The sequence below is a fragment of the Falco rusticolus genome, chromosome 8, assembly GCF_015220075.1.
Source record: "Falco rusticolus isolate bFalRus1 chromosome 8, bFalRus1.pri, whole genome shotgun sequence".
Taxonomy (NCBI): Eukaryota; Metazoa; Chordata; class Aves; order Falconiformes; family Falconidae; genus Falco; species Falco rusticolus.
The window spans coordinates 7,187,834-7,213,700 of record NC_051194.1 but is presented as its reverse complement, the minus strand read 5'-3'; the positions used below and the strand labels follow the sequence as shown (position 1 = coordinate 7,213,700).

Below are 25,867 nucleotides of genomic sequence, written 5' to 3'. Positions count from 1 at the left end.
TGCAGCTCCTAAGAAAGGGTCCTTATGAAACCAAGAAATAATTTTATAAGGATATACCATGCATGATGGAGTACTTTATAACCAATAAGCTCCAGTGTATTGACTGAATTCAGCTGTTTCTGTTTTCTAAGACAAGCTCCATTTCTGTGGTTAAACCTATCATTTTTTAAACAAATGGGGCAAAATACTGTGAACAGTGATATTTGGCCTGAATTTCAGCCAAAAATATCAATCACCTACACCACAAATCTCTCAGCTCCATCCCTAGGTGGCTTTCTGACCTTAGTCTGCAAGTTCTGCTTAATTTCCTATGCAAAACTCTCCAGTGGTTGTTTTCCACAAATTTGCTGCATATCAAAACAGAATTTATCAAATTTTTCACCAGAGTTCATTTTTAAACATACTTTTGGAAATACAGATAAGATGAACCTTTACACTAGTTCCAGTGAATTCTCTTTTATCTGTATATCTCTTCGGTAAAAAACCAACAAACAGTTAACTTTACAAAACACAGCAGAAACTTTAGGATGTTATTTTACCAGTAACTATTAAAAAAAAAAAAAAAAGAGTAGTGCCCAAGGTTCTCAAGTTTCTAAGAAAATTGTATTTAGTTGAACTATCTTGCACAGAAATAGCCTACTATATACGGAAATTAACTAAATAGGAATTTACTTTATAGACTCCTTTGTAGAATTCCCTGAACTTAACTTTAATTTAAATTTTGTTTTTCATTTGTTCAGTGTCAGAAAGCCAGTGGTGCTGCTGTAGCAATTTCATTGTCTGTCTTGGGAAGCACAATCCAAGTTCTTGGGGCACTGTTTCCTCATTAGCCATTCTCCAAAGAACAAACTGACAATAATGGATTTAGTATTCCCAAGATAGGCTGAGTGTGCTTTACTGCTATGCTAGCCACTGCTTCACTGAAAATCCTGTAATTTATTTGGGGAAGGAAGGCAGTGTGTGTGCATGTTCAACTTCAAGGAGGTTACTTCTATGTATGAATTTAGTATCAAAATTTTAATTTCAAAAGGGCAAGCAAAATAAAAGAAAAATTACTCTACCTGCTATAAAATCCAGAAGTAAAAACCAGATTAAGAATGAAATCAACTTGCCGTGAATGAGTCTTTAGGTTAATTCTCAGAATAGGGTATGTGTTCATCTTGACACAGAGTGATTTCAAAGGCCTTCTGGGTTGTCTTTGTCTTTAAGTGATTCTATCAACTATCAAAAAGAAAATTAACTCACAAACTACTAGGAACATTGAAAGATTCATTTTCTTCCCAGAGAAGAAATCCATTTCTTGCATCCTTCAAAGGAAAAGGATCAGGGATGAACCATATGAAGGAAACTAGGGGAGCAAATATTCCCAGACTCTCATAGCTAGGAAAAGAATGAAGAAAGAAAAAGGCACAGTTAGAAAGCAGATTTTGGTTTTCAGCCACAAAAGACTTGTACCTACTGACACACATACCATCAGATTACATATAAGTCCTCATGCACACCCTTTTCTGCAGGTGTCCCCAGATTTTAGTTGATTGCTAAAGAGAAATTAAATACATTATGCTTTTTTTTTAAAAAAAAAAAAAAAAAAAAAAAAAAGCATTATGTTTCCTGTTGGCTCCTGTTGCATTCCCCGAGAAGTCTGATTTGATTCTTCCTACCAAAATGCCTGATCTGCTTCTACCGTACAAGGAATCAAAAGAAGACATACTGAAACAGGGACTTATCGTTATAGGTGCATTTCAATAACTCTCTGGATCAGATCCAGCCTTTGACTAGTAACAAGTAAACAAACCACTAAAATATTCTTTGCTATTAATTACCTGCCACTCTATAAAGAATAAAATTCAGACAGCCTCAAACATGCTAACTGAGCTTTGGGGAGAGGAGATAGGCCAGGAGATGATATCCTGTACAACTGCCTCATAAAATTAACCACAGCTTCAACTCATCCCTTTGTTCTGTCTATGTGACTTTGGCTTTCAGGGGATCTTCTGACAGTGCCATGGTTCAGTGCTGGGGCTACAATGCCCACCCAGAAACATATAACGGCAGGTCCTTCTTCTTGAATAGTCATAGCCTGAAGGTACTTTTCTAGGTCACAATCCCCACTGCCTTGGAAAGACTCACTTTAACTTTGTTAGCCCTCAGGTCCCCCTGGAGCCCAAGACAAAAGTATTATTTGACAAATTGTTTGTCCTATCCCCATCACCATCTCCCTTCACAGCTGCATCTCATCCCACCAGCCACCTAATGGCACATTCTTGATTACAGTCATATTCTGTTTCTGGTAGTCAGCATTTGTAGAATAGCCAACCACAGTATCACTGAAAATTAAGATCTCATATAGAAAAACATCAGAAGACAGTGATACCTAAAAAAATAAAATGAAAACCAGTTTCATCTATCTAAAACACTAAAAATCAAATGGAGAGAAACAGAAAACCCACCAGCTGCACTGGTTGGACTGAGTCATCACAGAGTCCTCAGCCATCAGTACAAACTGAAATGTTTGAATCACCATAAGGAAGGATAAACCCCTCAAATTCATCTGCAGTGAAGACAGTAGTGAGATTATTATAAGACAGAGTCAAGATCTAGCACTGTGTCCTAGAACAAGTGTTCTCAGCCCAAATCCAGCAGCCCCAGTAACTTGCTTTCCAACAAGGTGTGCCTAGAACCACACAGAATTCAGACCCATCTGTCGGTTGTTGCACCAGTGGTATTTCACTGTCAGCCACAACTTTTGCAATACTGACCTGCTCCTGAAAGTTTTGATGTAAATACTGACCTCTCAAATGAGAGGACATTTTTTCCTACTCCAGCAATTACCCTGCAATAAACATCTTTGTGGTGTCTTACATCTAACACAATCCATCACCCAGAAAGAAGATGACACAGAAGCTTCCCAGACAGCTTCACCTACAGTGAATTTTACAAGACTCATCCACTTCAAAACAAGCTAATAAAAACCACAAAGAGGTGAACACACAACAAGTAATTCTAATTTTAAAAAGCCTTATTTGATATCATGATGTTATCTTCAACTCTACCGTTTGTACAAATGCCACCAGAGAAAATCCGTTTGGAGTCTGCTTGAAAAATAAAAAACCTGGCAAGTGAACCCTCAAAAAAAAAAATAAATATCACAAAACACTGCAGCAAAACCAAGCAGAGAGTGAAACCCCAATCTAAGAGCAAGCCAGGACAGATACAGTGAAAGGAGTCCTGCCAACCAGTACTTGATGACAAGGGTTACTTACAGTAATGGTGATAAAATTGACTTCCAGCCATTATTAGATCTCCAGAGCTGATTTCCAGTTTATCTGCCCTTAGCTTCTTAGATAGCAAAAGGAAACTAAAAATCAGGCATTTTACAGAACCCACGTAGGTAACTTCATCACAGGTATACCTATAGATGTGTTTTGGTGGGGATTGGTTGGCTGTTTCTGGAATCACCTGGGTTAAGTCAGAGGATGGGGAACTCCAAGGATCTGGAGCCACCCTGACCAGGGTCTGACCAAGGTAAGCAAGTGACAACTGCCTTGGCACCAAGAAGAGATACAAGAGCATACAGTCTAGAGGCAGATATCTACAGGGGGGAAAAAAAAAAAAAAAAAAAAAAAGAATAGACAAGGAAAGTTTTATCCAAAATACATTCCTTTTTCAATCACAGCAACACATAATGCAGAAGGTGGAATTTCTGAATCCTCCTGATAAGACAATCTTCGGAATCCTCCTGATAAGACATGCAAAACTCACATTCCTTAAATTCACATTCCTTTTGATTTTACTCCCTGGTCTAAATCATATTGATGCCTAAACCTGCTCCAAGCATCTGTTGCAACCTGGTTTTGCCTTTATTTCCTCAAATGCCAAATCAAATAATGCTCCTATTTCTCCCCAGTTAGAAGAAATGTTTGAATACCAGCACAGTCCCTGGGCCAACTCAGTCACCATCACCAGAAGGATAAGTTACAGCAAAGCAGGTAAGTTCTTTCCCTGGTAAAAGAGTTTTGAGACCCTTCAACAGGAATAGCTGTGAAGATTCATTGTGTTATACACACACAGACTCATCTGCTTCCTTGATCTTACGCACAGCCACCCTGGTTCTCTAACCCAAGGAAGTGCAAGGAGAGCAAGTGGGGACAAAGGGACACAAGTCTGGATTCCTTTGCTGCAAAGAAAATCAAACTTAAAGCCAAGGGAGAAATCACATGAAACACTCCTATCCCTTACAGATCCCATTTCTAAGGAAACCAGAAGGCTAACTGGCCTCTAGATTTAACACACAGTTATCAAGAGATGATTCTGCCTTCTGCTCTTTGTCCTGCTTCCCTGTAAAAATGCAGGGAAACATCACTTTTCTCCTGCTGTTAACACTCCCAGTTTGGAGCTGTTCCTCTGGTCCACCAGCACACTGGGGGCTAGAAAAGCACAGTGTCAGAGGCTCATCCATGTGGGGATAAATATCAGGAGAAAAAGTACAGCAAAGAGCCAGTGAGCAGCAGGCGGGAAGTACTGCATGGAATCGTGTCCCCAGGAATCTCCATGAGTTGAAATCAGAGCCTGTTATTAATCTAGCTAGACACTGAGACCCAGTAGCTGGAGTAAATCAGATTAAACTCCATCTGTATCAATGGCTAGAAGCCAAGCAGGTCTTTCTTGCTTTTTGTTTTGAATGATAACCCAAAGGATATTTCTGTCTGCTTAGCTAAGTAAACATACTGCCTTAAAACAAATAAAAACAGGACATCAAAAATATCCAGTGAATTTTAGCATGGCAGTAAGGTAATTTGAGATAAAACTCAAAGTGAGAAGAAAAACATGGTTATTTCCTAGCCCGGGGGTGGGGTAGGTGGGCTACAGTAGTGGTGGAGCAAGCAGTCCATTTCACCTTCACCCTCCCAACATGGGATGGGACAAGTCTTAGAACAGACTAAAAACAGCTAGAAAGGGGTTAAAAGCGACTCTTTCTTTGCCATGGGGAGTTTCACAAAGCACAGGGCAAGTAAACGAAACAACCTAAAAGAACGAAAACTCCATTACGCCAGGACAAGAGAGAAGAAAGTAATGCTAGATTATTTAGGAGAGCTAAGTTTTAATTTCAATTCTCAGGAGGTCTTGAGAAGCCGAGCACAGTGGCATGCTGACGAAGTGACTAAGGAGCCCATTCCTCTCCCCGCCCCCGACCACCACACTCGGCATCCTGCTAACAACTGGAGCTGCGATAAGAAACTGCTAAATGCTCCTTACCTGCCTTAGCCTTGATGGCTCCAGCGTTTGCCAAACCTCTTTGCAAAACCAAACACAAAAGACAAAAAAGAAAAAAAAAAATCAAGCAAAGAGAAAAGGAGAAAAAAAACACCAAAGAAAACACTAAAGAAACCCAACACAGAGATGTTCCTTAAAAGCCAACAGCAAGACATAGCAACTGCTAGCCAAGCAGATCTTCCACGAGATGGAGACTTAAGGCATGTTACGCTTGCCCTGTCAAGGGAGACTATTTCAGAGACTTCTTAAAAAGACAGCAATTCGGGTAAAAAAAATTGAAATAAACCAAAACATATCAGCGCTTCAAAGGTTAACAGCTTCTGCTGAACAACATGCGTTTATCCAACCACGTCCTAGAGTAGTTTTTTCAGCCGCGAGACCAATGAGCACAGCTAAGAGGAGGGCCTTGGGATGGTGGAGAGGCTGTTACCCCCTCCCCTCTGCCTTCCCTCTTCTCCACCTCCACCTCCTTTTTTTCTTTCCTTTTTTTTTCTTTTTTTTCTTTTTTTTTTTAGTTTAGTAAATTAATGCAGTAAGAAACTCCCAAGATCTGGCGAGTCCTAGCAGGGGAGAGAGGGCAGAGGGGAAATGAGATGCATTAGGAGGACACTGAGCCACTTTCTTTCTGAGCACAATGGGAGTGCTTCCCAAGAAACTTCCCCTTCTCTCCCCTCCGCTCTAGCCCTGAGCAATGGGACACCTTCCCTACAGCAGCAATAACTTATTCGGGAGGAAAATAACCCAGGAAGCAGGAATCAACAGCAGCCGAGCGGCAGGCAGAAGAGCAACACAACCGGGACTGCAGCACAGCTCCACATTTCCACATTGACAAATTCCTGTGGATGTAATTAGGAAGACACCCCGGCTAGCAGCGGAGATTAAAATCCTGGGTTGTTGAGGGTCGTCCCCCCCCTCCCATTTTATCCCCACCGCCCTGATGGCGAACCTACACCCCCTGTGTCTCCCCCTCTCGCCAGCCTGATGTCCGGAGCGAGATTCCGCTGAAGGGAGATTTCGGTGCGGGAAGCCTGGTCCTCCGGCCCCGAGCACCACTGCAGTGGCGGTGGCGGGGGCACAGGCGGAGCGGAGGGACGAGCCAAGGCAGCGCCGGAGCGGAGCCGCCGGCCGCTCCGCAGGCGATCGCGGAGCGCCGCGCACCGCCGCTGTCCAGGGTGCTGAGCGGAGCCGCCCGCCAGGCGCTGCCCAGGGTGCTGAGCGGAGCGCGCACCGCCGCTGTCCAGGGTGCTGAGCGGGGCCGCCCGCCAGGCGCTGCCCGGGGTCGCTCTCCCTGCTGCTGCCCAGGGTGCTGAGCGGACCCCCTCGGCCTTCCCCCTGCCCAGCCCGCCTCGGGAGGGGTCGCTGGCTTCCCCCACCGATTCTCCCCAAGTGCCGGGTTACTTTATTGGCCAACCCCACCGGCCCACCCCTCACGGAGTACAAAAAAAAACAGCCAGAGCTGGAAAAATGTGCAACGTCAACGCGCTCGGAGTCTACGTGTGGGAGACGATCGTTTTCTTCAGGTAAGGCTCAGCTTTACGGGAGGAGTGTGTGCGCACCGGGCGCTGCCAGGCTAGGCTCCCGTGCCCACCCCAAGCTCGGGGCACAGCCCCCAGGCAGAGCCTCAGCCTTAGGACAGTGGCGTTCTGCCATTCTCGAGCTTCCTTTTCGCCTCCTTTCGTTTCCCCGAGACTGGCTATCGCACAGCCCCTGGCTCGGGACTTTCCGCGGCTTTGAGAGTTACTCAGTTTAATTAGCACCGCAATCTCGCTAACCGCAGTGCTGAAAACACCGACCCCGGCTGGTTGCAAAGTGACAACTAGTGGCGGCTGGGAATGCTGCACTTGAATTTGCCCGGGTAAATATTCCCACCTCGCCCCCTCCCCATCCTCAGATTGCAGGTTAAGGTGAGTTCCGTGGGATACTTTCACTGCTTAGCTATGCTATCTTGATAAATCGTAGGACTCCTTTTCGAGGAGGGCTCACCCCACTGCCTCAGCTTGCTATGTCTGAAGTCACTGAAAACAAAGAAATAATCCCCTTCCTTCCCAACTTTTTTCTTTCATGTTGTTTTCAACATCATTCCCTTGCAGAGTCTAATTGAAAGCCAAAGGCGATGTGGGGAGTTTTTTGCTATTATGCCAATATTGCCTAGATGTATTTTGACTCAGTTTTAGATGTGTTCAGTTTCTCATTAAGGCTAAGGTAGGAGAAGAAACAGTTTTAGTCTTAAAGAATTGGTTTGGGTCCACCTCTCCTTGCAGTGCTTTTATTAAATGGACAAAAAAAAAAAAATACTAGAAGGTAGAAGCTCCTCTGTATTTGCATAAATACTGTAGCCTGCTGTAGCAAGTGATAGATGTCAGATACATGCAATTGGAAAAATAACCTTCTTCCATGCCCTGAACTTGCTCATCAGTCTTAGACTTCATTTCATTTGCATAGCTCTCAGTTCTGTATTTCTGTATTTTACCAAAGTCTCATCTTATAGTTTCATGTGAAAGAACAATTATTATTTACATATACATCACTAGTATAATACTTACTTTACAAATCACAGCAGCATACTTGCCAATACTGGCCAGACTTTTCTAGCTAGCAGTCTCTTTCTTTTTGAACACTAAAGTCTTTCCAGGCATAAAAATGATGATATCCCCACTTCTGTAATACCACAGTCAAAGACAGCAATATTGTAATATGAAATCAAAGCATTTGATGTTTATCTGGCAGGTAAACAAAGAAAGAAGTTCGGGAAATAACTAAAATCATCAATATCTGAAAAGCAATGCACAACACCCAATACTTCAGAGCCATCCTTTCTCATTTTAGTCACAAGTGTAGAGCAGCACTGCACAATACAGCGGGGTGGACTAAAAAGAAGCATATATATGTGCAATAAACTCTTAGTTAAACAATGCTGAATCATAGAGATAAAAAGCTTGACAATAAACAACATATAAATGCTCTGGGGAATGATGTCCAAAAATAAGCCAGAAGGCAAAAGGAAAACAAATGTAAAAAAAAAAAAAAAAAAAAACAAACAAACAAACAAAAAAACCCCCACACAACCAAAAACAAAAACACACAACAACATTTCCAGGCTTGACTTTCCTATGGCCCTGGCATTAAAGCATCCATATGGTTCTTAGAACTGCCTAAACAAGTGAAATTGGTACATACTTGTCTTGCTGATGCTGTTCTATGATACACACGTGAGCACTTACAGATTCTCAGCACATCAGTTAAAGTCCTGGGCATTCAAAACCTTGGTAAACCAGTCCCTTCAGGTTCTAATGTAGACGTTTATACTGTTATAAATTATATAGGTGTGCATATACATACATGCATGCTATATACAATTATGTCACGTTGCATACAAATAGTATTTCTAGAAGTCTAGTTTTCCTGAAATTAACATTTAAGAAAATTTGAAAATGCTTTAATTCAAATACAGGGAGATGTTGAAACCAAATTGTTTTATATACTGCAATAATTTTTCAAACAAGAAAAAAAAATTGGTGGTTTCTGCTCAGAACTGACTCTAAGCAATGTTTTTCTTTTTCTCTCACTTCATGTTGTCTGTTCAATTTATTACAGGCCAAAAATTTATCAGCCTTTCTGGTCCAGGAATAGCTTTGCTATTTCAGTTTCAGTAAGAGAAGTTTATTCATTAACAGTCATTCATAAATTTAGTGTGCCAATTACTCCTGCACTCAGTCATACATAATGTTTTAAAAGACACAAGCTGATAATCCCATAATCCATAACAGAAGTATGTATTGCTTTAAATTACAGGGTGTACCACAATTTATTGTCAGCCTGTCAAAAATATTCTGGAAAGAGAATCCATTATATGTTAGCATATACACCACAAAAACAAAGAAAAATTCAAAGTCACAAAGGAAAATTAGACACAGCCAATAGAGGAAATAAGACTAGATCTGTTCCTCAAGAAAAATGTTCTCCAGCTTTGTAAAAAACAAGACCCTATGGGAAAGAGTAACAGCTGGTGTGTGAATGCAAACATTACAGTATTGCCAATATGATATTTGTTTCTGTTACAGTTGGGGTGGTTTAGAAGGAATTTGCAATAAGTGGCTTATTCTGGCATGCCTTTCTTTATGGAAGAGCATTTCCCATTTTGCTACCTGCCTTCTCAGACTGCAGTCACTTAGCTGTGACTAAGACATTTACTGAGACCCTGGGTAGAGTCAGGGATGGAAACCAGGCTGGGGTGGGAGACTGTCTTCTGACAGACAGGCTGCTTGACCAACCTTTCCTTACACATATCTGTGCAAGGCCAAATGCTGTTTCTTGAAAATAAAAATAGATTGAACAACATTTACCACAGGGACTTCAGATGTCCTGCTTATATCTGTGGAGATATATACAAACATTCTCCTGAAATCTAACTACATAGACTGCGTGTTCATACCCTGGTTCATTTGCAAATTCCTTCATGCAGAACAAAAAGCTACCCCTACCCTGTGATGATCTGTCTGGACTTTCTGTTACACCAACATATTTTAATAGCCTTAGCGGTCCAGAAACACCACTGCATAAGCCCAGGGGTAGGAACGCACCTTGTGCAAGTTAGAAGATAAAAAATAGCTTAGAAGTGGCACCTTGCGCAACTAGGCACTGGCCTGTGAGGCTCTGAAATTGTTTGGGCCTGATTCTTGTCTTAATTGCACTCGCACATATCAGGAATCAGCAGCATGACCTTCACTGAATCAAGATCAGAGTTGGCCCCTTCTCAACAGCAATCTGACAGCTAGCAGGATGCTTCAAGGCTACTGCTCCAAGCAATTCACAGGCTAAAGGTTGCTTCCAGCTTCAGACTCTGTTGGATTGCTCTAACTCTTCCCTCCCGTCAGTAATAGGAGCTCTTGAATGCCAGGTTTTTTTAAAAAAATAAGATGCCATTCTGAATATGACCTAACTTTGTGGAAAGACAGACACTTTTTCCTAAAACAGACTTGAGAAGCTGATTTCAGCCCCTTGAAAATACAGCAAAAGAAAAGGCAAGGGGAAGGAAAAGGAGAGTAACGTGCATGTTATCTCTAAACCTCCTGCTATAGCTCTGCAGTGCTAGATAAGATTACAGAAGTACCTGTGAATAAAGCACTAGCCAGACTCCCAGAGCCACAAGCTAAGCAACATAGCAGACACTCTCCATAGTTAAAGATATTTTCCTCACACTAACTAAAATCTACTAGAAGTTGTGCCTTATGACCTGTTGTGCCTCTGCTGAGTCTGTCAGCTCCCCAGTGAAATAAAAATGATTTAGCAAAGGCTGGAACTAGATGGCTTTAAGGACACTCTTTAGCTTCTTTGGTCTGCAACCTGTAATAGCCCCATTAGAGACCCTTCTAAAAGGGTTACAAATTCAAGGTTTGAAAATGCGATAAGGTAGACAATTCTAGCTAGAAATCCTTATAAATCATTCCACAAAGAAAGATTAATTTGGTGTCATCCCTGTAGAAGCACAAAACGCTTGTTAACCCGCTTTCTGCGAGGACTTTGATACACACTTCCATCACAATTCACCTGCATTCTAGGCTTTCAAGGCAAATCAATGTAAAGTACACAAAACATTTTCTAACAGTCTAATCTTAACCTTCCTCTCTAAACAGCTGCCTCAACTCCAAACATGCTTTTTGGTTAGATCTGAACAAAAGAAAGGCTCAACATCTGGGCAAATACTCTTTCTCCCCCCTTATGTTGGGTGCAAGGAGCAGGAAGACCACAGACAATCACCTTGCTTAAAAACATTATACAAAATGTTGCTGTTTCTCACATGCAGTTATAAATATCCTTCATCTCAGAGCCACTGGGGCTGTGCAGGCTTTAGGTAATATAGACTGGCTGTCCACCTCGACTCCTGCTGAATGTTACCCTATACTGCAGGAAGTCCCACTGGCAGAACACACATTTACCGTTTGAATACCTGAAGGGAGCTGCTTCTGGAATGAGAGCAATACGTGCAGGGAACGGTAGGATCCTGCCCTTACATGTAAGAGCATTACACCATATGAATTGTCTATGAAGACTTCAAGAACGAGAGTTTAGGCATGGGAATTTAGTCCCCCCTTATTCCTCTTCTCCCATGAAAGAGGTGCTAGAGACCCTTATGTATGAAGCAAATCAGCAGCAAAGCACCCTCTGACTCCGCTTCAAGCATCTCAGATTTAGTAGCACTGCCTAAAGCCTAAGTTCATTCTGCTACCGACCAAGTGATTCAAGTCAAAAAGGAAAGCACTTGTAAGCAACAACACACTGAAGTTCCCCTGGTCCTGAACAAACACTTTCCTTGTTGGTTTATGAAATTCATCTCACCAAATCCTCATGAGCTGACCTGAGCAGAAGATGATCCTAACATCTGAATTAAGATGTTAATCAGTGTCCAAAATTAAATTACTTTGTTATCCCAGCACCAACCAGTGATCATTCATCTGTGGTAGAAAACCAGCAGTCTGTTCTCATCTCATCCTGGCATGCAGGTTAAAGGGCTCTCTAAATTTCGGTATTAAGAACAAGATGTCAGACCACCTAAAGGAATTTAATTGCTATTTCAGTACTGACGAAAGAGAAGGGTTTTAAAAATAAATGATGTTTTAAAAATAAATCACAACATCCATATCAAACCCACAACATTTAAACATGTCAAATCATCTAAATCTATTCCCTGAGGTTCACTTGCTCATTTTTTATAACCTGGAGCTTTTCCAAGAGTCCCAAAGTGACTAGGATTAAGAGAACAGATAGGCTGATAATGCGTTTTGACTTCTGTTTTGTTTGCCTGTATCAGCTCTCACTGTTGTGACACATTAAATAGGGTTTCACTATTTCCAGTAAATTAACCTTTTGTTATCGTTACCTTGCATACTTTCTTTTGATGTTTATCTATCAGCAAGAGCACAATGATTTCTTTTCTTATGAAGTATGGTTACACCTGCGCACCTCGCACCTTTCAAGAGAAATGGCTCATCATATTCTTTCACATCCTAAAACCATCATTCCAGCATACCCTCCCCACCATGGTTTGATTCAATTTTTTGATTGGCAAAAAAGTCATTCCAAGCGCTTTTGATAATTTCAGTCGCAGGAGGAGGGGGAAACAAACCCAAAAGCTTAGGATAAATGAAGGAAAAAGGAAGGAGCGAGAGAAGCAGGGAATCCTCTTGCTGCTCCAGTGTGAGGCACTGGAAGGATCGTTAGGAGCCATGACCAGACAACTCGGCACCAGGTGGTCAGGCTGCTGACTTACAGACCTACTTGCGCAGCCTAGAAAAGAGGAGGTTTTGCGTTGCACTCGAAATATTGTTAATTCAGCAGGTCAGTTCCACTGAAAGAGGGGGCGGAAATAAAAACCCCTCTTCTTTGTTGCTTTCACCTTTCCCCCAAAGTATCCAAACAATTTACATTTGTGTTTACAGAGCCAGACAACAGAAACCTTGAGGGCAAAGCGGTTTGCATTGCTAGTTCTTAGCCAAGACTATTTGTTAGTGCAAAACAATGTAGTCCCCCCCCTTAAGCTCTTGGGAAACTGCTGATAAGCTCTAGCTGATCTGGTCCTGGAGGTCTGAATGCTTTGATCCCACTGGTGATATAGATCGGACAGGATCAAACAGATGAAGGTGCTCCTAAATCTCTCCCGATACTTCAAGAGACTGATGCACAGAAACTAATCAAAAAAAATTCCACACAAACCCAAACACAGCAATATAGCTTTTGTCCTCTCGGTAAGGCCAAAGCACAGAGAAGGCCTGCAGAGCACAGAAATAGATAGAGACAGATGCACCCGTCATTTACACGCGCTGAGCTCTCCCCATTATGCAGACAATTATTTCATCCATATAATGCACCATGGTAAGCTGCTGATTTGGGGACGGCACCACATCTGGCTGGTACATAGACACAGTTGGCATCCTGTAAATACATCTCTGCTGGATCCAAGTGCCAGCTGAGAAAAGCAGGAGAAATCTTAATTTACCAAACCCCACAAAATCTGTGTTTTGAGAGGGATGCAAAAGAACACACTTGCACCTGCTTTCCTTCTGATTCCTCCCGCTTCATCCTTCCAGTGTGGCTCAGTCTGCTAGGAAAAAAAAAAAACAGAAAAAGAAAAAAAGAAAAAAAAAAAAAGAGGGATAAGAAAAGACAAAACCCCAAAATGCCTTAGCAGACAGTCAGGGAACTCTCTTGTTTTTATCGGTGCCTCATTGCAGGGTGGGTGAGGAGGGAAAAAGCTACCAAGAGGTTGCCAAGAGAAGGAGTGTCGCATGCATGGAACAGTAGTGCTTGCAGTGCCATCAATCATTGCACACACTGCCTTCAGATGAAGGCTGCCGACAGCAGCTCCCCTCACACGCCTGCCCTGCAAGCAGTACCTGCTGCTACAACCAGTCACCCAGAATGCAGATCCTGTCCCCCAGCCCCAGCAGGGCTGGACAAACACACAAATCAATAAATAGCAATAGAAGTGGGATTGATGGTGGATCGGACCACTATCACATGCATCTGGTTCAGCAACAAAATGCAGCTGAGCCAGGAATCATGCAGAAAAATCCAACAAAATTCATGATTTCTCACCTTTACCTGATTTTCTTTCAACTTTTTCTCTTTTATTTCCGATTATGCAAGTGAAAAGATGCTTTGTACAAAGCCCCAAGTACGCCCCTCCTCCCCTCTTATTGAGGGGGTATAAAACCTGAAAGCATACAAGGGTCAGCTGTTATCAGCACGCTTTAGAAAATCCTTAGTTCCAAATATCCTTGCTGGTGCCAAGAGCTCCTATGCAAGATAGGTCAAGTCCCCCATTACAGCAGGATCTCTGCACCATGTGTATTACCACAGTTGGGAGTAGGGAAGCAGGATGCTCCGATTTCCTGGGTGAGGCAGCCTTTTTTAATCTTACAAGAATGTCAAAGACAAGCTGTGGACCAAAAAAAGTCACTTTTTGTGGGGTATCTTTACCATCTTGTCTCTTTGCTCACTCCCAGTGCTTTTACCCTCTAGAAGCACTGCTGAGCAGGGCAATAGTTCCTGGCACATACACACACACATGTGGATTTTTTTATTTTTTTTTTTGCTGCACCAGAGTTCCCAAGATCTGGTTTACAAACCAGAATGTGTGCATCCCACCTCTCCTGCCACCGCACGTGCCCAAGAACTGCAAGCATCCTCCAGCTTCCAGCCCCATCCATCACACCCTGACACAGAGCTATGGGCTCAGAAATCACCTCCCAGCAGTGGGGCTGACAAAGTACAAGCCTCATCAAACACAACCTGCTCTCCTGCACCAGCACAGGCCCTACAGCACTGCCAGGGTTGAAAAGATTTATTTTATTTTTTTTTTTTATCAGGGATCTAAAGAAACCAAAGCCAGAGGGCAGCCAGGGTGGGGAGGAGAAGACACCCCTGGGGCAGGGGACCCACAGCTTAGCCATTCATTCCAGAAGTGACAATTCATTATAGTTTACAAAAAACCCTGATAAATTACACCAGGAATCACAGACAGCACACAGGGAATATTCCTCTCCAGCAGGGTATTTGTGTTGCAATGACAACTAATTCCATCAGCAAATATCAAAATGAGCTCTTCTATCATGCAACTCGTTCTGCACAGTACAAAGCATCCTCATCAGCCCCATCCCTCTCAAACTGGGACCCACAGTTCTATAGGCAGGTTATGCCTGTTGGCTCAGGAGGTCTTTTCAAAAGATCTGCAGCAAAAAGTTTCAGAAGATAAAAACTCAGCACTACTCTGCACCATACATTACATCTCTTTTTCAAAAGAATTCTATTCATACCACCTCTGATTTATCAAAAAAGAACAAAGCAGCTACAATATTCTTGTCTAATCCTAACGAGCAGCATAAATCCTTAAGCTAAAACTAATTTTTAAAAAGCTGCTGTAGCAAGGTATTTGAACTGATGAAAACGCGACTGATAGTGTGACTGCAGAGCTATAGATAGAAGAGCATCCACGATTTCTCGTAATTCTCTGACACTTGTCTAGCCTGTGATCTAAAACCTCCTGACGTCAATTGAGGTTCCCACCACAGCTCTCCATCCAAACACGGAATCAAAAGCACATCAGTGAAGAGAATATTGTTACCTAGAATATGAAGCCTTGTCTTGTAAAGACATTTTCCCCCTTTATTTATTGCATTCAGGAAGGTTGTTTATGCATAACTTTAAATATCTGACTAGCCCCCCTGACTTTAAAGGGAATATTCAGTGTGTGTGACGGTAGATACATGCTTTTGTCTTTGCAGGGATTTTTTTTCCCTTTGTTTTTTTCAACAAAAAATGCAATTATAACTTTTTTTTTAAAACCCTTCAGTATATGTACACATAAGAGTCAGTGCTGATGTTTGGTGGATTTATTTCACAACTGATTAAACCTGAGCACATGACTTGCACTTCTCCAATATTTGAGTTGTGTTTTCAAACCTGTCTCAGTGGCTTAGGATCATACCTTTCCAGAAAGTGAGTACTTATGTTCCAAGGGCTGTAGATGTTTCTAGAAAAGGAATTACTTGAGAACGTCACTAAAGAGAATGCCTGTAGTTCAAAACTGAATTTAACACACGCTTTTTTTTAATATGCAATAAGCAAGAGTGGCCACACAACATATGACTGTTTGAACAACAGTCCTTGTAAAAGCAGGGATTTTACATGCAACCAAGCACTATTTCCATGTAATTTGCTGGTCTCCCAGTGCTCTTCCCATTTCAACTATATACAACACACAGATTTCTCTCCCTGCCCCCCACAGCTGACTGTCTAGTCATTTATTATTTTCTTTTGCTCTGTCCAGGCAGCGCCAGCAATTGTTTCAAGTGCTGGTGTCTTTCCATAGAGTTAATCAGTGTAATTGGGATGTTTTATAGTTCTGGACAGGGTGTTTTGCCATATGGCATAGGAGCCATGGGCTACAGGAATGTGGTAGTGGAACACAGAGATATCTGAATGCTGCAGTCTGAAGAGATTTTTCTCACTCCAGTCATGTTGTTGCAGCTTCCCCTGGACGGGAACAATCGCAGAGGGTTAATTCCCCTGAGGCCCATGGAGAAGTGCCTCCCAGCTCCTCTCCTCCCATACAGCCACCAAGACCGGTGGCAACCAGTATTGTGCAGGACCTTTGAGAGTGTTTTGGGATCCTTGGGTTAAAATTTTAACTGATTACATCCTGTGACTACTGCAATGCAGTTACTTCTGGTGCAAAAGCTAGAATTGGTTTAAACAGCCCACAGCAACAGAGCACAGCCATCCAGGACAGAGATGGCAACATTTAACAAGCCTACTTTCACTTTCCTGAACCCCTCCTCCCACCATGAATAGGGATAAATAATAGCTTATTGCACATTTCTTTCTCAGAATGAAATGTTTCCCAGGTTCTTGAATTCCTTATTTCACCAATCTCACCGTACACGAGTATTTTCTCATCCTGCCCCAACATCCAGGTCCACTCCATGCCTCTGTTGCATAAGGTCTCAGCTGAATTAAAGAAACAACCAAGTCCAAATTTCTTCCCCACCTCCAAGAATAAGCTTTTCAAATTCCACCCACCCCCACCCCCTCGTAGCACACCCCACAGCCCTACTGCAGGGACTGTAACTACCAGCAGCTGAGCAGGAGCACATGGATTGCAATCGGTGCTGTGCAACCAGTGCATCTGTTACACTCTGAGCTCCTTCCCCTCTGCACCATGCCGGGCCACAAATCTTTGATCAGGGCTTTCTTTCCTCCCAACACACCTCCACTCTTCTTTTATCCTGGCCACCTCTACAGCTGTAGGCCAGGAATTCAGACAACGTGACTGAGAAAAACATGCAGACTATGAGTTTCATCTTTAATTGAATTGCATACCAATATTGATTGTGCTATTAATTTCGATAGTAAATCTAATCGTTTAAAAAAAAAAAAGTCTGCTCACAGTCTCTGCCAAGCCTTTCCAGGCCAGCATCTGGCAGCGTTTCCCTCCAGATAAGATGTTGATGTGCAGTCAGAAATAACAGTCTGGGTGCAGAGTAGTTTAGAGCTGCCCTTTTTCCTTTTCACCAGGAAAATCTCTCGTCTGTCCTTCCTCCCTCTCTCCAGCTGCTGAGGACAAGAAGGAGATGGGCAGCCCCAGCATCAGCAGAGGCCAAACACAGGCTTGCTCTGCTGAGCTCCAGTCCCTGCTCAGGGGTCTCTGCCCAAGAGGCACTGTCCAAAGGACCAGGGAGATGGTTCAGGGAAAGCAGTGGGAGAGTTACCACGGGTAACGCTAGTCAGTCATGGTGCCTTTCTGTGCACAGCTGTCTGATATTCTCTTTGTGACATGTCTCAGAGCCTGCTAGGGTCAATAAAACTAAGCTGATTAATCCTCCTGTGTCCCCAAAACCCCACGCTGCTCTAGCCTGGCTGTGAAGGTGGGAAACCGTTACACTGGTCACCTCAGCCTGCCTCGAAGACCTGATGGGTATTCCTCTCCCCTGGGATACCTACTTATAGAAAACATCACGTTTGAAGGACAAATGTGTGAGCCAGCTCACCTGAACACTATTCCCAACACATCCCTGCCAAGCTTTCTGGCTTGCCTTGTATTTCAAAAATAAGCAAACCAACCAAGCACTTCAGAAACCTTTGCTGAGCAGCACTGAACCAGGATAAGTGACCAGGTATCTTCTGTCTCCCCACCCTGCGGAGAGCCCAGCCAGAGGAACAAACCCAGCCCTGCTCCCCGAGCCACTGACGTTGCACCATTCACCTTCCACCCTTTGCAGAGATATTTCCTCTTCAAACATTTGTTTCGCAACAGTTTGTGTTTCTGCTGCCAGACATTTTTTACCCTCAGAATTAATGATTAACAATTAAATTATTTAACAGGGGACTAGAGGCCCCATGCTAATTAAATTCCTTCATCTCTCGTCTTTGCAAAGAAAAAAAAAAATATATTTTTCAGTATCAGCATTCAACCAGAACAGGGCAGGTTGTGATTTTGAACTTAATTAGATGGACAACCATGGTCATAGCAAAAAAAAAAACCCCAAAATAAAAAAAATGCATGAAAATATTGCACAAGGGCCATACAAATGGGGAGAGGAGGAGGAAACAGCCAACTGGGGAGCTGGGAACTGAGCAAACCGACATGTCCAGACTGCAGAAGAGCCACTTTCTAAACCAAATAACTTTTTATAAGGATATATCATCTGTTTAGCTGAAACGAAATAATGCAGACAGAGCAAACAGTGCCTGGGAGAAACCAGTAATAGGTGTCCTACAAAGCCTGACTGCTCCATTTTAAGGAATGCAATCCTGAGCAGCTGGGCTGCTCGCCTCCACCAGCTTTCACCTTCAAATGCCTGCTAGTGGGCTGGACCTCCCAGGGCCTTCGTGGTGTCTTCATACCTGCCAGCATTAACATCACAAAAGATTATGTTCGTTTATCGACCCTTTGAAGAGAACCTTCCCGTTGTTGTTGCCGTGATGATTGCCTGATGGCGCTTTCTCAGCCAGATCCACTAGGGATTACACCAGCATAAATATAATAAACTGCTGTCTGGCTGCTATTAAAATGCACCAAAATGCTTTCAGCCCAGACAACACTCTTTCACCAATACAAACTACATCCTCAGTGATTTTGTTACATGTTCTGTCTCCTTTTGTTTATTCGGAAAATAATTTTTTTCTCTGAACAACATAACACCCACCCTAAATTTCCAGTTCTCTTCTATCATCAATAATTTTCAAATCATTTGGCAATTTCCCTCTCCTTGTCTCTGCTGGTCCAGGAGATGAACAGTTCCATGGGACATTCAAGGGTACTTCTGCACAGGAAGTGTCATTGGGAGAATGATAAGGGATGGAGGGATGGAGAAAATCCCAGAAAGCTCCCAAAGCAGCCCACACAGCACTGGTCAGGACAGACCTGGAAGAGAACAGAAGCTGACAGCTTTTTGGGGTGCTGTCTGAGCTAAACTACAATAGCAAAGCTCAACTGTCACAATGAGAGCGAACATTTCATGGCTGTGGTAGATGCAGCCCATCCATCCAAAGCATCATGGGGTGGGCCTGCCTCTCTGTAGCTCCCAGTGGTGTTTTCTACAATTACTTCCAAGCTAGAGAGTAGACATCTGCCTGCTGCCTATAGAGCCTGCTGCTGGAAAGGCTTTGCTGTTCCCTCATCCCCTGCTTTCTTGCCTTTTCTAGTTAAATCCTGGGGGGAAGAGGGCAGGGCGGAGTTGTTACTAGCTAGTTTTAGGAAAACATTTAGTTACCAAATAGAAACTGGAAGAAAGTTAGAACTCATCATTCCTAGGTCCCCCGGGTAACTAACAACACACAGAAGCCAAACAGAGCTTCTAAAACACCAGAAGAAAAGAAACCACGTTTGACAGTTCCAGCACATCCCCGAAGGGGCTCACAGAAACCGACCGTAGGGATGGGCACAAAGCTGCAGAAAGCACTGGGGCTGTGAGACGGTGGCCCTCTCCCAAATGCTTGTGGGAGAGTTCTTATGTATTTAGCTCAATATATACTTCCCATGTAGGAACTAAGCTCATAAAATTCATTTACTTCCAACTTCAATGCAGAAAGAATCAGAAAATGGCACCCAAGAAATAGCAAACTTGGAAGTGGAGTGAACATACTCAGCATGGGCTTTCACACTGAATTGACAGGAAAGCTGAACACTGCTTTCTGTGCTTTTTCCCCCCCCTTTTTTTTTTTTTTAAACGAATGCCAGAGGAATTGCAGCTTCTAATTACCTTTTTGGCACTTAAAGCCTATTAGATTCATATTGCCTGTTTCCCTCCTGCCCCCCACTTTTCCACTTCCATGTACTTCCTCCAGTCTACAGTTAATGAGAAGAAATCAGTGTATTGCATTATCTGGCATCTTGCTGCTGAAGTGGCAGGAGTCTTTGGTTACCAAGTCATTTGCCGCTTAATTGAAATCTTTTCTCTCGACTCATTGCCATGCAGACACTCTATTGGAATGCAGTAGTCAGCCCAGTATCGACTGTCCTCCCCCTCCCAGCTTTCTTCTCCTGAGTTTGCAAATCAATTGCACCCTGTTTTCCTTGTAAAAAAAAAAAAAAAAAAAAAGAAAGAAATTAAAACATCACCCATTCCACAATGCCATTTACCCTCAAAACCACGTTGGTTTGGCTTTGCATAGTTCCTTAGAGCAGAGATGGGGACAAGACAAGAAATGGCACGTGGCTATAGTAAAAGCTATATCCACACCTCCTCAGACGGCCTCCAAGTGGGAGTGTGCATCAGCCAGCTCAGATAAGGTCCAGGTGGGATGGACTGTGAATATATAAAGGGTGAATGAAATCCGAGTCTTAGACTCACTGAAAGTGATCAGGAATTCATCTCCCTTCTTTACTGCAGAAATTAAACATTTTTTAATAGTTAAAAATCTAGCTATGAGAGAATGCTAATACAGTTGCAACTTACAAAAGAAACCAGACTGCAGTTGTGAGCTTGCAGGATTGAAAACCCAGGCTTGGCAAGCCATCACTGCTAACACTAGAGAAGAAAGTCAATACAATACAGGTTACTACAGACTCCTGATTTTGAAATTATGGCACCCAAGCGCTTTTGAATCCCATCCATTTTTATAGTCCCAATGAACCTGGTGATTCAAAATGCTCTTGACAAGGCCTCTTTCTAGGTAACATTTGTTGTTTTGGAGTTTCAGCCTAAACTTGCATTGTAAGAACAAGTCTTTGAGGGCAGGGTCACACTAATGCCATGCATAGTAACCATTCCTGAATTCTTCCTTCCAAATAGATCTTGTATCAGTATTTAGCATTACTCTTCTGCAAGACCGCAGGTTTGACTACTGCAGAGTCCCTTGAGAAAAGAAATACAAAACTTCCCAAGGTGAGATTCTTGAGATCCTCATGCTGTAAGAGGACTCCATGGTGTCATTTGTGAGGATGTAAGTAGCTAAATAACTTGTGTCTGGTGTAAACATCCTAAGGCCTCTCAGCTGCTCTGCCACAGTGGCTTCTCACAGTTCCCACACAGCCTTTGTACTTCAAAAAAATTCAGGAGTTTTGCAAAGCATGAGGCAATAAACTTCACTTCCTCCTGAACAGCTTGCTTTGCCTTATTATATATTTACATTACAATACTGCCCATAGGCTTTAACTAGCATCAGGCATCTGAACCCACAGGCAGAGACAGCGCTCTTGCTCTAAGCACACTGCACATCACCTATGGGAGTGGTCGATAGGGTTTGGCAATTTTTTGTTGTTGGTTGCATTTTTTGCTAACCTAAGGAACTTCACACCACACTTGCAGTCTGGGAACAGATCTGTGTTCAAAAGCAGAACCCATATAACCATAGGGAAGGAACTGAAGTGTCTATTCTTGTCTTGGAAATAAAACCTTCCTGCAAAGTTGAAAATGAGCACCTAGTACCAGGAGTCACTTGTCCCTGTGTAGATAGCAACAACAGAGACTTCCTAAGCTCAAATCATCACCCTGCAGATCTCTTGGACTCCCATAGAATCAGAAGGCACGTACGTTGCCAGGCTTAGATTTTCATCTTCTACAGACAAATCAGTAATTTTACTCTTTCTACCCCAGAAGCCACACAAGTCCCCAAAAGATGCGATTTCCTTTCATCCTCAACTCAACATGAGTATTATTTCAGGATTGCACTCCAGACACCTCCCAGACCAGAGACCATCCTGCTGTATTGAACTCAGACCCCTGCATTGCAGGTACCGATAGCAGATGCTGGACTGACCAGCAAGTGGGAAGCAGAAATACATCTATCCCCTACAGTCCCAAAGGCTCTGCAGGAGCTCTACAATCACATGACACTCATTTAAGCCTCAAAATCCAGATTGCTCTGATCCTACCTGCCTTTTGGAAAATTAGACTGTCAGAGTACCAAATATGCTCCTTGGTATTTGCCATGTAATTAAGCAGTAATTGCTGCCCAAGGCTAATCTCAGAGTATATTTTACCTGTGGAGCTCAGCGCCAGAGTTCACATTTGTAATTTAGTGGCATGCCAAGGAGGTATACCTAAACTCACAAAAGGATTTTCTCCACTCATCATCTCTCTTCTGCTTTGGTCGCAGCTGGGATTCTATATTCAGAGATGTTTGGGCTGGGCAAACAAATTAGCAGAGACCAGCCTCATCAGGAATTCACATGGGGACCCATCCTCCCTTATAGCAGGAATGAGATGCTGACTGCTCTGCTCCTGGACCCTAAACCCTCCCCAGTATGGGGCGCACACTAAAACCTCCTCTTTCTTTCTACTCGCACAGCCTGGCAGCCTCCAAAGAAGCTGAAGCAGCAGCACGATCTGCCCCCAAACCCATGTCTCCTTCCGATTTCTTGGATAAGCTGATGGGGCGAACTTCAGGATATGATGCCAGGATCAGGCCAAATTTTAAAGGTATGCAAAAACCCTGCTTTGTGGCTTTGTTTCATTTTGGGACTGAAACCCACATGCAATCCTCATGAATGCCTCCCTAGCTGCATATGAAATATATAGTTTATGTTCATATGAAATATGTATGATAATGAGTTGGCACACGGATCCCTCATAGATGTCTGGAAAGGCATCCACTCAGAATGAAAACAACCTTGTAACAACTTTACGTGCAGGGCAGAACTTCAATATTAGGATCAGGGATCCTGCCACACCAAGTAGAGACTGGCAGGGAACTGAAAAACTTGCAGATCAGGAGAAAAACCATCAACTTTCTTTTCCCCTCAAGTCACTACCCATAGCACCTTCTAACAGCGGGCAGTGCTGCTTACACCCACTGAAGCCAAGAGAGGTCTCTCCCATCAGCTCTGGATAAATCCAGCAAGATGCCATCACAGCCCCCATAGTAAAGAGGCTTCTTCAGCCAGCGCCCAGCACAGCTCCGTCACAACAGCTGAGTGTCACACCTGATCCACGCAGCTAACGCTCCCTGGCAGCCAAGCACATTGGGAGAGGCAACAGACCCACTTCCTTTGCTCCTCAAAACACTTTAAGAAGGGTGGATTTGGGGGGGGGGGGGGGGGGGGCTGGTAGTTTTGGTTTTGTGTTTTGGGGGTTTGTTTGGTTTTTTTTGGGGGGGGGGCATGGTTCCCACCTGGTCTAGTGAAAGATGTCCCTGCCCATGGCAAGGGGGTTGGAGCTAGATGATATTCAAGGTCCCTTCCAACCCAAACAATTTTGATGTTTTTGGTTTTTTTCATTTTAACTGAGCTTGCTTTCCCAGAGCTACTCACCCCTGAATCACACCCAGAGATAAAGTGGGACCTGCCCCCTCCCAGCCACTGTCCAGCCCTCTCCAGTGCTCATTTCATCCACTTCTTTTGTTTCCAAATACCAGTCCCTCCTCCCAACAAGAGTCACTGGCAATGCTAACACAGGACTCCCAGGACCCATTAATCATGGTGACAGCACCTGCCATCCAGCTTCACACAATAAGCTCTATACTGGGCTTTTAAGCCCCTGTATAGGTGGGAAGCTTGTGCCCTAGTAATCAGCTAGACAACGGAGAACACTGCTGGTTTTATCCAAATCACAGAGAGTTAAAAAACCACCCTGTAAACCTTCCTACCACTAAATTATGCACACACACAAAAGAAATTAAACTTTAATATTTAATGAAATGTATACATTATCTTCCTGCTGAAGGCAGCTGTATTGCATTTTTATTTGAGATAATTTAATTTCAGTTTTATTTCAATGAACTACACCTTCCCCACAGGGCAGTTTTGCTGGCTTAGCCTCCCACATATAAATCAGGCTCCAATTTATATGGGAGGCATAAGAGGTGTTCTACAGAGCTTAGGGTTGCAGCTCTCAAAGCACGTCATTTAAATTAACGGCAGTAACTCATAAGGGCATTTTAATGGCTTAGATCTAAATTAAAATAATATCAAAGATCTGTATCAGATTGATTTTTGGGGAGGGGAAGATCAACAAAAAGATGATTGCTGGTTGTCATAAATGCTGTAAAGTCCAGACTTAGCCATGAATTCACATTCTGAGGACAAGGAAGCAGCATCAGGGCTTTAGTTTAAGTTGGAGGATGAAGTCGGTAACTTGGGCAGGGGCAGAGATGAACCCAGCAGGTGTGGGACCCAGGACCTCTCACCCAAGCTGTACCCTTAATTAATCCTGCTGCTGGAAAATTCCTTCCCAGCTGCATCCCACCACATAGGCAGCACGTTTCAGTGGCAGGCAGGGAAGTTTCTAGAGCCTCACACAAGCTAAAAAACCCCAAAGCCTGCAGAGGGCTCCCAGCTCCCCGTGGACACAGGGGGAAGAGTGCTGGGCTGCTGGGGAAGAGTCATCCTCATGTACGCTGGGCCAAGCTCACCCCACACTGGCTTCCCATCAGCACAGGATGAGGAAGAGGAGGGCCAAAATCTTCCATGCATGTCAGCCAGGAGCACATGCAGTCATCCAGGGAACAGCTCAGTATTTTTCTTGTGCTGTGTCATCTGGGGGAGAAAAACACATGCACATAGACCTTCTATACTGCTCATGAGATTGATCCAGAGGAAAAAAACTTACTCCTGAGCTCAACAGGAGCACTACAGCAGGGATAAAACAAGTGCTAAAGCCTGATCAACCGTGTTCTTTCAGCTGCTGGATAAATTTCATGAGCCTTTTGGATAAGAGGGGTTAGTGAAGGGGGCAAAAGAAAAAGATGCCATTTTGTATCTGATATTTTAGCCCATGCCTATGTTTAACAGTCCGGAGGAAGAGCTGCTCAGACTGAACAGCCTGTGAGCTGCTGCTGAGCTGGCAAACTGCTGTCTGGGAGCTGGTGGGACAGAAGCCTGCTCAGATTGCTTGGGACTCGCACCAAGAAAATCCCAGCCACAGAGAACACCACTGTTACGTGGCTGCAATCCCACTCCCACAGAGGACAGGCACAAAGTTTTAAAAGAGTCTGAAGTAGGAAGGGGGAAAAAAAAGGAAATTAAGAGGAGCAAACCAAGCTCCAAATGTTACTTAGTAAACAGGAAATTCCGTTAATTTCCAGAGGAGGAAGTTTGCACTGATTAGAAGCACAAGCTTCTCGTTAAAGCCATTCCTTCCCCCCAGCATTTCATCTTGCAGCAACTGCCAGACTGCAGATGTGACCTTAACGGGCAAGCATCACTCCCCAGTGAGGCTGAGCCATCAGGCAGTGTTTGAAATGCAGACACCATCCTTGTCACCATGAAGGATGGGGGAATAATCTAAAAATTCACACTCACCACTTCCACAGATCTTATCTTCCCAGAAGCATCTGTCACAGGGATGATATAAGATTAATTCCCCTGGTATTAAAGGGGAACCTTGGTTCCTGGGACAGCGTCCTCTGCTCTCTGCCTGGCTTGCCTTTCCCTACCACATACCGGGCAGCACCAGTAGCAAGTCCTTTGGGAGCCCCCAGAGCAGAGGCCCTTTTTGCTTCTCTCCCGCCCTTGTTAAGGCTCTACAGAAATCCTCTCGTACATGGGCAAGCCACTGGTTTGCCAGGCACCAGGTATGGCTCTGGGTCCAAACTGTTCACCAGCTTTTTATGTTGTGCTGAAGTCAGCTCTTGGAATCTCCTTCCATGCAGATGC

General features: G+C 43.5%; 1 protein-coding gene and 1 long non-coding RNA gene across 5 annotated transcripts in view; one reads left to right on the top strand and one right to left on the bottom strand.

Moving 5' to 3' along the window:
• LOC119153022 overlaps nt 1-25,867 on the bottom strand; it is a 186,968-nt gene that overhangs the window by 136,425 nt on the left and 24,676 nt on the right. The gene's annotated exons all lie outside the window — the stretch shown is intronic.
• GLRA1 (glycine receptor alpha 1) overlaps nt 5,849-25,867 on the top strand; it is a 42,106-nt gene continuing 22,087 nt past the window's right edge. For both annotated transcript variants that reach the window (XM_037398915.1, XM_037398916.1), the window contains exons 1-2: nt 5,849-6,794; nt 22,564-22,694. In XM_037398915.1, the coding sequence (XP_037254812.1) occupies nt 6,739-6,794; nt 22,564-22,694 (187 nt within the window). In that variant the 5' untranslated portion in view covers nt 5,849-6,738. The remainder of the gene's footprint in view (nt 6,795-22,563; nt 22,695-25,867) is intronic.